Source organism: Bos indicus, chromosome 16, assembly GCF_029378745.1.
Source record: "Bos indicus isolate NIAB-ARS_2022 breed Sahiwal x Tharparkar chromosome 16, NIAB-ARS_B.indTharparkar_mat_pri_1.0, whole genome shotgun sequence".
NCBI classification, from domain to species: domain Eukaryota; kingdom Metazoa; phylum Chordata; class Mammalia; order Artiodactyla; family Bovidae; genus Bos; species Bos indicus.
This window is the reverse complement of record NC_091775.1, coordinates 81,397,903-81,411,156: the sequence shown is the minus strand read 5'-3', so window position 1 is coordinate 81,411,156 and position 13,254 is coordinate 81,397,903. Positions and strand designations below refer to the sequence as shown.

Genomic DNA, 13,254 nt, shown 5'->3' with positions numbered 1-13,254 from the left:
GCCCCGTCAGGCCCAGCCCACAGAGCGGGAGCCCCATTCCCACCTGACACCACTCCCGTTTCTCCCTAGGACACTGAGCTGCTGGACTTACGGGAAACCATAGACTTTCTGAAGAAGAAGAACTCTGAGGCGCAGGCTGTCATTCAAGGGGCCCTCAATGCCTCAGAGGCCACACCCAAAGGTAGGCCCCCTACCTTTGGGCAGTGGCAGGACTGGGCTGGAAGGAGACTTACTGCAGGGCTTCTGTGTCCCCAGAATGTTCCAGGCAACTTCTAGAAGGCGAGGGTCCTCTGACAGTCAGCAGGGGAGTGGCAGGGACATGCCCCCACCACCCAAGGGACTGAGGGAGACCAGGGATCCTCTCCTTGGACCCCAGATGACTGCCACAGACCGTTGTTAAAATAGCACTTTAATGAGTGGGTGCGGCCCAGCAGTCACTCTCCTTGAAATTTCCCCAAAGGAGCAGAAATATCACGTCCCCACAAAAACCTAAACGTGGATGTTTACGGCAGCTTTATTCACAGTCGCCAAAACTCAGAAGCAACCCAGCTGTCCTGCATGGACAAGTGTATGAGTAAATGGTGCGGTGGCCAGACGATGAACTATCACTCAGCACTGAGTGATCTGGCCGCACGATGACAGCGACGGATTAAGTGTCCGTTACTCAGTGACAGAGCCCAGCGGGAAGGCTGCGTGTTCCGTGACGCCAGCTGTAGAACACTGTGGAAAAGACGAGACTCGGGGCGTGGGAGGGTGGGGTGGGGAGTAGAGGTGGCCAGGCCGGGGTACAGGATCCGTAGGGCCATGGCGGCACTCTGGAGGACGTGGTGATGGGGGCACAGGTCCTTGTCCGTCTGTCTGAACCCCCAGGATGTGGCGCTGAGTGGACCCCAGTGTAGGCCGTAGGCCCTGGGGGTGCTGAGATGCCTGGGTGGCTGCGTCGGCTACCGCAGGTGTAGCATCCGGTGGGGGTGCCGATCGGGGGGCCCTACACGTGGGGCCGGGGGGGGGGAGTGGGGCACCTCTGTACCTTCTCAGTCTTGCTGGGAACCTAAAGCTGCTCTGAAGAGCTAGCACGTTCCACTTGGACAACGTGTGTGCATGCACAGGCGTGTGTGTGACGCCATTTGATGCTTAGTTCGGTTCTCTGTGGGGAAAGAAGCTCCCCTTCAAGTGAGACAGAGATCAGTGGATCTCAGGGCTCAACGGAGAGGTCAGCCTTGGTTTTAAGTGTTTCTGTGAGTTTGAAACATTTCAGAAAAGCAAGTGAGAGGGAAAGAGAATGTATCCAACCGTCAGGAAAGGAGCACCACCTCTCGCTGGTGCAGGCTGTGTCCACGTCTCCCGTCGCCTCTCCTGTCTTCTCTGCCCAACTTGGCCACAGACACAGCCAGCCTTCAGGAGCATCTGCAGGACACCAGGCCCTGCTCTGATCACTGCTTACATTAGCTCATCTAGTCCAGACAGCAGCCCTACAAAGTGTGCTCTGCAGTTCAGAGTAAGACCGGAGAAGACAGGCAACTTGCTCAAACACGGCTCCTAGTGACAGGTCTGGGACGCTGAGCTGCTTCTGGTTTCCCGAGTAACCTGACTCTTCAGATACGTTTGTGTGGAGTGCCCTTGGCTTCCATGTGGTCCTTCTTGTTGACCCAGGTCCAGCTCGGTCAGGATTTCTAGGAGCCTTCACAGAACTAATGCTTAACGCAATGATGCCTAACTTTATTTGGTGTATAGATAGTAACACATGCATATGGCACGAAATTTTAAAGGCACAAAAGATTTCCTAACTTTTTCTCTGAAGACTGATTCTAAAGCATATCCTTTGCTCTTAAAAGTACTATATAGCATGTTTTAAAATTTTAATTGATAGGCTCACAACTAACTGGATCTTCAGGTATCATGACAGTTGTTTTGCTGCTTTTCACTTTATTTTATAATTGACTAATTGTAAATTAAATTGGTCACAAAAGCAATACGTGTTCTGGAGGAAAATGCAAACTAGGGGTTGGCAGACCATCGCTCATTGGCCAAATCTGGCTCACCACCTGCCTTCAAATACAGCTTTACTGGCACATAGCCACACTCACTAATGCACGTGTCGTCTGTGGCTGTTCTAAAACCACGCAGCACTGCTGAGCAGTTGTAAGAGAGATCAACCGACCACAGAGCCTGAAATGTTTGCTCTCTGGCCTTTACAGTAAAAGCTCGCCGGCCCGCGCGCCTTGCACAGGGCTGCCTGCCCACTTGTCCCCAGTTTCCTGTGAATCTGTAACGATTTCAAAATAAGGTTTTAAAAATCCAATCCTCGAACTTCCATGGTGGTTCAGTGGTTAAGAATCCACATGCCAATGCAGGGGACATGGGTTCCATCCCAGGCCCGGGAAGATCCCACATGCCTCGGGGCAACTAAGCCATCGCTCTGCAACAAGAGAAGCCACCACAGGGAGAAGCCTCTGCGACTAGAGAGCAGCCCCTGCCCACCGCGACTGGAGAGAGCCACAGGCAGCAGCGAAGGCCAGCACAGCCAAAAACAACTGAATTAATTTATAAAAAACATCTGATCCCCCGGGGCCTTTGCTTAGACTCCGCCGCCCCTTACCTGTGGCACACGGCACAGTCCTGTGAGGGGCACCCAGGACTCGCCCACCCGGCTGGCCCGGCTCCCTCGCTGTGCCCGCACCCAAACCCCAGTGCTCCCCGCGCAGCCTTTGCAGGGGCTTCTCCACATCCCACATGAAGAGCTTCTGTTCTGTCACCACTCAAAGGCTGCCTCCTTTATTAACCCTTTCCTTCCCTGAAGTAGGAGAGGAGGGCATTTCGGTGCTGTTACAGACATTTTCCAAAAGCTGAAGAGATTTTCTGCCCATCAGATTAAAAGGGAAATTAAAGCCCGTTTGGGTTAAATGCAAGGCCCTTGGCCTTGCGCGCCCCGCCTCCTCCCAGTATTGGCAGCCAGTATTTCTGAAGCAAGTCCCAAGGGTGGCAGCCAGTGAGAGCCTGGGGGACGGTGGAGGCCTGGGCTGCCCCTCATCCCTGCTGCTCGAACCAAGGGCACTGGTTTCTGTGCTGGTCTTTCTCCTGTTAGGCGGCAGCTTCTTGAGAACAGGGATCGGTTCCTACTTGTTTATTTGTTTATGTTGAAATATGATTGACACCCAACAAAGGCTTGTGGAGAGGATGCTCCCAACAAGTGAAGGATGTGGATGAGGAGGTGGGTTCCTCCTCCCCCTCCTCCTGCAGCAAGCCCGGCCTCCAGCCTCACAGCGTTGCCTTAAAGCCACTGGGTCTGTGTCCGCCCCTGTGCTTGGCCCCCAGAGCTCCGGATCAAGAGGCAGAACTCCTCCGACAGCATCTCGAGCCTCAACAGCATCACCAGCCACTCCAGCATCAGCAGTGGCAAGGAGGCCGATGCCAAGAAGAAGAAGAAGAAGAGCTGGGTAGGTGAAGGTCTGGGGGGAGCCGTGTGGGCCACCGGGGGGCCACCCCACTGCAGCACAGGAGCTGACCTCCCCAAACTTGCCACGCTAGAGTCCCGTCTGATGGGAGCCCTGGGTGGTGTCCGCCCAGAGCAGGGTCTCCCCCCGCCAGCCACCCCCTGCAGCCCTGCACATGTCTGGTGGGCAGCAGCAGCAGGAGGTCCTCAGAGGGACTGGCCTACCTGTGCCCACCCCTCCCATACTGTGGAGAGATGTTATGAACAGAGCTACTCACCTGAGGTGCTCCTGGAGAGGTATCCGTGGAACTTGCCAGATCACTCCAAAAGGAACTGTTGCACTGCTTGACTGGTCCAGAGAGAGATGTTCTAGCTGTTCGTATCTCCCAGAAAACCTTAAGCTGACTTGGGGTGCCCTTTCCGACATCGCCATGCCCCCTGCTGCCCATGTGGAGAAGGGGAGCCCCAGGGGCACACCCACCCACTGGCCCCACCCAGTGAGCCTGTGCACAGAGCGTGGTGTAGTCCAGACGGGCCGCTGTGTGAAATGAGTGATTAAGTGTTGCTTCTTTTTTTTTTTTTTCCTTCAAAATGCTGACTTAAATCCCTATTTTTTTCCAGGTCTACGAGGTAAGACACTCATTCCTCCCCGTTCCTCTTTGCCTCTGCCACACCCTCCCCTTCTCCAGAGCAACCCCTTCCCCCTAAACAGAGACAACCACTCATGAAACTAACCGTGACCACCTCCACCAAGCCCCTAACCCTCCCTGCATGTCGACCCACGGCCGCTCCTGGAGGACAGAGGAGCGGTCTGGCTGGGGCAGTGGGAGGGTGCTGCCCCCTCCCGTCTCCCCTGGTGCCAAAGTCCACCTGCTACGAAAGCAGCCAAACGGGACAGTGCCCATCAGGCTGCCAAGACAGTGTGCCCTGGCCCCTCGCTCCACCAAGCCCTAGACCCCCCACACGGAAGGCTCTAAGGGGGTGAGCGTTACCACGCTCGCCAGAGGCCAGGTCAGCTTGGGTGCGGCCTGCGGATTTAGCTCTGAAGTAAAATGAGCCTGAGAGAGGTGAGGGGTGGGACCTCAGATCACCCCCGAGCCTGAGCCCTCCGAGCAGCCGTGGGGTTGACAGAGGGGTTTCGGGGATTAGGGTATAAACGTCAGAAATAAACAGCGAACCCTGACACACCAGACCCATGAAGTCCACTCGGACCCTATGCCAACGCTGGCTGGGTGTCTGAGGGTAGGAAACATGGAATTTGTTGCTGCGTCGCTTCAGTCGTGTCCGACTCTGTGCGACCCCATGGACTGCAGCCTACCAGGCTTCTCCGTCCATGGGATTCTCCAGGCAAGAACACTGGAGTGGGTTGCCATTTCCTTCTCCAGTGCATGAAAGTGGAAAGTGAAAGTGAAGTCGCTCAGTCGTGTCTGACTCTTAGTGACCCCATGGACTGCAGCCTACCAGGCTCCTTCATCCATGGGATTTTCCAGGCAAGAGTACTGGAGTGGGTTCCCATTGCCTTCTCCAAAACATGGAATCTGTGATCTCAAAGAGCCTGGGAAATTGCCAGGTAGACAGAAATAGTCTATATAAGACTGATGACAATCCAGTGGTGTCAGAATGCTTGTTAATTCAGTGAGCGAGGCTCTGGGAGTTCATAGACGGCTTGTCCCAGGAGGCAGGCAGAGTGTCATACGGGGCAGGAGCCCACTGGAGGTGGAATCGAGGTGGGATCTTGGTGGACAGAGAGCAGTGCTTCCTGCAGATGCCGGTCAGAAGCGGGAGGTTCAGGGAGAGGTTCCGTCCCCTAGAGCCTGTCCAACGGTCATGGGGAGCAGGGTGATTACTGAAACTTGAGTCATAGCTTGGCATTGCCCCGAGTTTCACACCAGCCCCTCGAGATGCTCAGATCTGAGGAGTGCTGCCTTCTACACGCACGGCCTCACTGGAGACGTGCTGAGATGTCCCTCGGGACAGAATCTGGGTTTGTCTTGCTCCATCATTTGACCCCAGCGTCCCTTACCACATCGCACCGTACAGTCCCTCTGCCCAGCAGTTCTGCGTTGGAAACAGACTCACACAGAGCACTGTTCCCACTTAGGATCTCCATGACCTCAGCGGGGTGGGGGGCCTGCAGATGGAGGTCACAGTTCACACGTGGACACACACACGGTCTCCTGAGACGCAAGGGTTCGAGACAAAAGTGGGAGGCTCGTGTCCTAGTCCCAGGTCTCCATCTCCACAGAGAACTGCACTTCTGACACTGAGCCCTGACTACCCAGAGAGGACACAACCCTGCACACACACTCCCCCCTCACACCCCCATCGAGCCAGATGGGTCTTCCTTATGTCCTTCCTGGTAGAGACCCCGACACGCCCCTGCTGCATCACCACCACCCACAGCTGCCCTGAGCCCCAGGAGACACCTGGGAAGAGTCCTCAGATTTGCACTCTGCTCTTGCCGTCCCAGCGATCTGGTCTGCTTTGGCCCTCCGCACTCTGTCTCCGGCTGCAGCTCCATCTCCGTGTCCCTGCGTGTGTGTGCATGCTGAATGGATGCATGTGACGGGCGCGGGGCAGATCCCTGGTTTGCCTCCCGCATCCCTAACATCCAGCTCGTCAGCACCCAAGACCAAGCCAGTTCCTCCTGCATACTCGGAGGAAATACTGGGAAGTATCCCTTAATTCTGGCACACTTGAGTGGACATGGTCGAAAACACTTGTATCCTGCAATGTGCTGAGCGCGGGCGGCAGTGAAAGGAGCTTGGTTCACTCCCATCTTTTGATTCACGGAATCATGTTGTCCCTGTCTGCTGGGTAGGCTCTGATCTGATAAGCCCAGCTCAGAGGTGGGTCCTGAGGCCCAAATGAGCCAGGCTGCAGGCTAAGCAATTGCTGATCTGCTGAAAAAAGCAGGATGGGGTCACCAGGAGGTACACCCTGTGCCCCGGGGGTCCCCTCCGTCCCTTCACAGCAGGGAGCCCCCAAGGGGGAGAAAAAACCCAGGACGTTCCCACAGTGCGGGGAGTCTTACTCACTCAGCCTGAGTCCCTAGGCAAGCCTCCCACCCTCATGTCACAAGGCCAGAGAAGCCCTCCTGAGGGCGTGCTCACTGCCGCACATCCCTTCCTCTGGCCCGTGTCTCAGAAGCCCCCTCCCACCTCCCCATCTCCAGGGCCTGGCCTCACAGCTCTCTCCCCAATCTGCTTTGTTTTAGCTCCGAAGTTCCTTCAACAAAGCCTTCAGTATAAAGAAGGGGCCCAAGTCAGCCTCCTCCTATTCTGACATCGAGGAGATCGCCACGCCCGACTCCTCCGCCCCCTCGTCCCCCAAACTGCAGCACGCGTCCACCGAGACTGCCTCACCCTCCATCAAGTCCTCCACCTCGTCTTCTGCGGGCACCGACGCCCCCGAGTAAGTGTTCCCAGGCCGCCCCCCACTGTAGCCCCCTCCCCAGGCCGTGGGGCCAGTGACGGCCGCCCGCGGGCTCAGGGTCCAACGCCCAGTGCTCCACGCCTACTTCCAGGGGCCCCGCTCCCCCGGCCCCCCACGCCCGGCTGTTCCATGGCAGCGAGGAGGAGGAGCCGGAGAAGAAGGAGGTGTCCGAGCTGCGCTCAGAGCTGTGGGAGAAGGAAATGAAGCTCACAGACATCCGCCTGGAAGCCCTCAACTCGGCCCACCAGCTGGACCAGCTGCGGGAGACCATGCACAACATGCAGGTCGGTCCTGGGCGGGGCGGGGCTGCGGGAGGGGCGGGGCCGCAGAACCAGGCGGGGCTACGAGGGGCGGGGCCGCGGGACGGGGCGGGTTGCTGGGATGGCTGCGGGATGGAGCACAGGACGGGGATACGGGGAGGGGCGGGGCTGCAGGATGGGAAGGGACGTGGGTCCTTGGCTGCGAGAGGGATGCAGCGCGGGGCGGGGCTGCAGGACCCTGCGGCCGAGGCTCCAGACCCGCCTGTTCTCGCCACAGTTGGAGGTGGACCTGCTGAAAGCAGAGAACGACCGGCTGAAGGTGGCCCCAGGCCCCTCGGCGGGCTCCGCTCCTGGGCAGATCCCGGGATCTTCGGCTCTACCCTCCCCTCGTCGCTCCTTGGGCCTGGCGCTCACCCATTCCTTCAGCCCAAGCCTCGCAGACACAGGTACCTGTTGGGGCGAAGGCCCTGGGCGGGTGAAAAGAAGGAAAGTATTCCCCCCTCACGCACTCTGGTGCGGCTTCCGGGGTCAGAGAGGTACCAGTGCTGCGGCGAGCCGACGCCAGAGTCCTGAGACACCAAGGATCGCTGTGGTCCTGAAACCCTCTTCGCTCTTTGGGCTTGGACTCCTGGTACTTCTTTGGGGTAGATAAAGACTTTGTTGAAAGGGGAGTGGCAGAAGGTGTAGGGTAGTCTGGGGTGCCCCCAACCAGCATTCCTGTCCCCACCTCCAGACCTGTCCCCCATGGATGGCATCAGCACCTGCGGCCCAAAGGAGGAGGTGACCCTCCGGGTGGTGGTGAGGATGCCCCCCCAGCACATCATCAAAGGGGTAAGGAACTCGGGGGGCGTGACACCGTCGTTTCCACCCAAGAAGCCTTGGCTCTGAGGACCCCCAAGCCCAGCGTACGTGGCTCCTGAGCCGCCCACCTTGGCCTCACAGGACTTGAAGCAGCAGGAGTTCTTCCTGGGGTGCAGCAAGGTCAGCGGGCAGGTTGACTGGAAGCTGCTGGACGGCGCTGTTTTCCAGGTGTTCAAGGTAAGAGGTGCAGGAGCTCAGGGGCTGCCGGTCCTCTGAGAACACGGGGGCCCGGGCCTCGGAGCCTTTGTGCAGAAGCCCCCAGGAGACAGACGGCTCCTCCCCTTCCTCGTGGATCGCTGTGCCCTGTAGCGTTGCTCGTCCTGTGGTCTTGATCTCTTCCTCGTCCCTCTCAAGCACCTTCTTTCTCCGCCTCCCTTCCCGTCAGGACTACATCTCTAAGATGGACCCGGCCTCCACGCTGGGACTGAGCACTGAGTCCATCCACGGCTACAGCATCAGCCACGTGAAACGGCTCCTGGACGCGGAGCCCCCAGAGTTGCCCCCCTGCCGCCGAGGGGTTAACAACATAGTGGTCTCCCTCAAAGGTCAGTCCCGGACCCTTGGGTGCAGGGCTGTGGGGTGCAGGGGGACTGTCAGGCGGTCCATCGTGTATTCCTGGAGCAGGAGCTGGCTGAGGGGCTGCAGGGTGGAGGTCACCGTGAAACACAAGAGAGGCTCACCTGCTCCGGACTCGTCCCAGGGAACGTGTTCACAGGACATTTCTGCCTCGCCTGGGCTTCCCCTCCACCCACCCCCATAGCACACAGCCTGCCCCGCGTGATCAGAGCCAGCCCAGGGGGTCCTGTTGGGCCCAGGGGCGCCGGCTCAGACAGGCAGGCGTGTTGCAGGTCTCAGGGAGAAGTGTGTGGACAGCCTGGTGTTCGAGACGCTCATCCCCAAGCCCATGATGCAGCACTACATCGGCCTGCTGCTCAAGCACCGGCGGCTCGTCCTCTCGGGCCCCAGCGGCACCGGCAAGACCTACCTGACCAACCGCCTGGCCGAGTACCTGGTGGAGCGCTCTGGCCGAGAGGTCACCGAGGGCATCGTCAGCACCTTCAACATGCACCAGCAGTCCTGCAAGGTGCCCGCGCTCGCCCGGACCGCCCTGCTCCACCGTGCTGCCCTACCCCCTCGGCAGCCCTATCCAGGCTCCTCCCTCCCCGGGGCGCTCCGTCCCTCTCACGTCCCACCGGCCCTCTGCCCGCCTTGTCAGTCTCTCCTCTGCCTCCCCTCAGCCTCTTTCTAGAACGTCTCTCTGACCGTGGGCTGGCGTCCTTTAGGGGAGCCCTCGGAACTGTCACACGCTGTGCTGAGCCCTGCCAGGTCCCTCTCCAAGGTCGCTGCGTGCTGTGCCCCACGGGGAGGCGCGTCCATTTCGGGTGGCTCCCAGTGCAGATCCTGTGCACAGCTATCTGACAAGTGTGTTCCCCAACCTTGAGGGGTTTAGGGGCCACTGCTGATGGGGCTGGGGTGGTGGCTTCTGCAGTCCCAGGTCCAAGCGCATCACACAGGAACCAAGGCCCCTCCCGGGATCCAGAACCAGCCCAGCTCCTCTGAAACCCTCCTCTGCAAGGCTGGTCCGGGGGCTCGCTGCTCCTGAGTGCTGACTGCCCCCTTCTTTCATTTCAGGACCTGCAGCTGTATCTCTCCAACCTGGCCAACCAGATAGACCGGGAAACAGGAACTGGGGATGTCCCCCTGGTGATCCTGTTGGATGACCTGAGTGAGGCAGGCTCCATCAGCGAGCTGGTCAATGGGGCCCTGACCTGCAAGTACCACAAATGGTGAGCTGGGGTCAGGACCAGACTCCCCACGGCGGGCGGGGGGAGCCCAGTCCACCCCAGGCGTTCCCCGGAGTGAGGTAGCACACGGCAGAAATCCAGTGTTCAGACAGGTCTAAGCCAGTCTTTTTCCTCTGTCTTCCCGCAGTCCCTATATTATTGGTACCACTAATCAACCAGTAAAAATGACACCCAATCACGGCTTGCACCTAAGCTTCAGGTAAGATCTATGGCCCTGGATGGGCCTCCAGATGCCCCCAAGTCTGTAAACCAGTTCAGTCCAGGATCTGGCCAGAGGCACAGCAGAAGGAAAGACAGTAGCAGCGCCCTGTGGGCTGGGAGAGGAGGTGTGTGCCGTGTCGGTGCAGAGGGAGAAGGGCCCTTGACACAGGAAGAGGTGCAGCCTCTGCCCACACACCCCTCGTCCAGGCCAGTGGGGTCCGATGGTTACCTGAGGGGGTCACTGATCTGAGCGCCAGCTCTTCCTCGGCCCTGAGTTCAGCAGACCCGTGGGCATCAGTGGGAGGCAGGCGGCTCAGGGCGGGTGGGAGCGGAGTCGACACACCCTCGTGCAGTGCCCCCGCCGACCCTCTGCATCCCTGGCCACAGGATGCTGACCTTCTCCAACAACGTGGAGCCCGCCAACGGCTTCCTGGTTCGCTACCTGAGGAGGAAGCTGGTGGAGTCGGACGGCGACATCAACGCCAACAGGGAGGAGCTGCTGCGGGTGCTGGACTGGGTGCCCAAGCTGTGGTACCACCTGCACACCTTCCTGGAGAAGCACAGCACCTCCGACTTCCTCATCGGTACAGCCTGCGCCTCGCCTGGGCGGGGCTGGCGTGGGTCCCCTTCCCTCCATGCCCTCAGTGTGTGGAGCACTCACTGGCCCCACACCTGGCATGGGTCCCCTTCCCTCCATGCCCTCAGTGTGTGGAGCACTCACTGGCCCCACGCCTGGCGTGGGTCCCCTTCCCTCCATGCCCTCAGTGTGTGGAGCACTCACTGGCCCCACGCCTGCAGCCTTAGAGCCGCGGGTCGCTGAGTAAGTGCCCAGTGTGGTCCCCCTGCCTGCGTCAGCTGTCAGAGCCCTGACCTCACCCACACTCCCAGGATCGCTGAGAAGACGCAGGGGAGGTGTTAGGGGAGCTGAAAGCTGCCTCTGGCTCCCCCGCCTCCCATCCACCTGGAGAAACATCATTTCTGAGGCTGCAGCAGGCTGTCAGCTCCCACTGTCTTGCCCACGATCTCAGTTTAGCCCAGCCCTGTGCTGCTTTCATGCTCTAGTTCCAAGACCTTCTGCCTGGTATTAGGGAGTCAGTGGGGCAGACGGCCAGGGAGTGAGGCTCTAGGCCGTCTTCACAGCCCTCTTCTCTTGCCAGGTCCCTGCTTCTTTCTGTCTTGCCCCATCGGCATCGAGGATTTCCGGACCTGGTTCATCGACCTGTGGAACAATTCCATCATCCCCTACCTACAGGAAGGGGCCAAGGATGGCATTAAGGTGAGCCCACCCTGGACCCTGCTCAACCGAGGCCAGGCTGGCCCACCTCACAGAGTGGAGACAGAGTCCGACACGCGGCCCCTGAGATTTTTAGGCTCTCCTCCTAACAGGCCGGGCGAGGCGCTATGCAGACCTTGCTGCCTTCCTGCCTATGGCCAGCGCCCAGCAAACGGCTAACAACCACTGGCCTGGGGCTGTGTGTCCAGTCCTCGGCCTCTGAGTCTCCTCCAAACTCAAACGACTCCCTAGGGATTTGGCCAGATAGAGAAACAACTGAGTTAAGAATTAAGTAAAATCCTATTATAGCTTTAGGTCATTACTAATTACTAATAAAAATGTTATTCTGGTCAAGTTACTTGACCTTTTTAAACTCCTCGTATGTAAGAAAGGAGACAGTATAAATTCGCTCTGTTTTGAAGTCAAATGAAATGTGTGAAAACGTTTGTAAAAGTGAGAATAAGAACTTTGTGCAAAAGGCAGCTGTCGCTTTTAAAAACCTCCTCAGTTTTCTCACCCGTGAATTAGGGCATACTCATCACTGGTCCACTGACCGGTGACGTGGTGACTGGACCAGTGGTCATGTTTTATCCATAAGAGTCATGTGTCGGTGTGACACACACCATCTGATGATGTGGGAGAGTTCCAGAGATGCCGTGTGTCACCATTTTCCTTTAATTTTGGGTTATTATTAACAGTTTTGTAATTTAAACCATTTTTACACAGATGATATCTCCTTTCAGCAAAGCCCAAATTTCTTTCAAAAGGTATTATTATTACCGAACTGAAATTTCTTACTTGGAAAGTAAAATTGCAGGGTCATATGACTTGTGGGGTCCATGTCAAGTTTTAATACAGTTTGCCAAATTATTCTCCAAGATGGTCTCGGGACTCCCCGTCGGCCCTTGGTTAAGACTCCGCCTTTCAGCACCTGGGGCGCGGGTTCGGTCTCTGGGTGAGGGGCTAGGGCCCACATGCGTGTGCTGTGGTCAAAACTTAAAAAACAAAGAAGACGGCTTCTACCAACCTATGCCAACTTATTTTATTTCCCATTTTGGGAAACTCAAAACCCTACAGGAATCCAAACTTCATGGCTTTACGTTTGAGGAAGTATAGACACTTCAGGGGGCTTCCCAGGTGGGGCTAGTGGTAAAGAACCCGCCTGCTGGTGCAGGAGGCGCGAGAGACAAGGGTTCGATCCCTGCGTCAGGAAGATCCCCTGCAGGAGGGCATGGCAACCCACCCAGTATTCTTGCCTGGAGAAGCCCATGGAGAGGAGCTGGCGGGCTGCAGTCCACGGGGCCGAGAAGATTGGACACGACTGAGGGACTGCGCACGCGGCACACACATCAGGAGCTGCTCACCCGCGGGCTCTTCACCAGTGATCACACTGCTCCTTTCTCTCCAGGTTCACGGGCAGAAAGCCGCTTGGGAGGACCCTGTGGAGTGGGTCCGGGACACTCTTCCCTGGCCCTCAGCCCAACAAGACCAGTCAAAGCTGTACCACCTGCCGCCCCCCACCGTGGGCCCCCACAGCATTGCCTCGCCCCCAGAGGACAGGACAGTCAAGGACAGCACCCCCAGCTCCCTGGACTCAGACCCACTGGTGAGTAGAGGCCGCTGTAAGGCAGAAGTCAGGGTGTCACAGAACGGAAGCCTCGTCCACACCCTGCTGGGCCCAGAGGCCGGGGTGAACGTGAGGCCAGTGGTGGTAGCTCTGACCATCAGAACCCCAGACTGAGCTAAGCGGTGTCGCTAACCAGCAACAGGTGTATCCGGCAGAGGCCAGGTGGGAACAGCATGCAGAGCGGGGGAGCCAGGGACCCATAGATCATAGATGTTGGTCCTGCTCCTGTCCTTGCTCCCTGGGGTCGTCCTGGGGACAGCCACGGTGCAGTGACTCCAGGAGCTCTTAGAAAGTGGGCTGAGGGGCTTCCTTCCGCCTTCCCAAGGCAGGAGCCGGGTTCAGTCCCTGGTCAGGGAACT

At 58.2% G+C, this 13,254-nt stretch overlaps 1 protein-coding gene across 8 annotated transcripts in view; it reads left to right on the top strand.

Annotated features, from left to right (window-relative positions):
• The window catches only part of NAV1 (neuron navigator 1), a 201,751-nt gene that overhangs the window by 181,274 nt on the left and 7,223 nt on the right, over positions 1 to 13,254 (top strand). For all 8 annotated transcript variants that reach the window (XM_070768816.1, XM_070768815.1, XM_070768822.1 and 5 more), the window contains 14 exons: positions 70 to 181; positions 3,316 to 3,437; positions 6,651 to 6,847; positions 6,960 to 7,152; positions 7,406 to 7,574; positions 7,862 to 7,959; positions 8,071 to 8,166; positions 8,375 to 8,534; positions 8,838 to 9,073; positions 9,622 to 9,776; positions 9,922 to 9,993; positions 10,383 to 10,579; positions 11,153 to 11,271; positions 12,677 to 12,874. In XM_070768816.1, the coding sequence (XP_070624917.1) occupies positions 70 to 181; positions 3,316 to 3,437; positions 6,651 to 6,847; positions 6,960 to 7,152; positions 7,406 to 7,574; positions 7,862 to 7,959; positions 8,071 to 8,166; positions 8,375 to 8,534; positions 8,838 to 9,073; positions 9,622 to 9,776; positions 9,922 to 9,993; positions 10,383 to 10,579; positions 11,153 to 11,271; positions 12,677 to 12,874 (2,124 nt within the window). The remainder of the gene's footprint in view (positions 1 to 69; positions 182 to 3,315; positions 3,438 to 6,650; positions 6,848 to 6,959; positions 7,153 to 7,405; positions 7,575 to 7,861; positions 7,960 to 8,070; positions 8,167 to 8,374; positions 8,535 to 8,837; positions 9,074 to 9,621; positions 9,777 to 9,921; positions 9,994 to 10,382; positions 10,580 to 11,152; positions 11,272 to 12,676; positions 12,875 to 13,254) is intronic.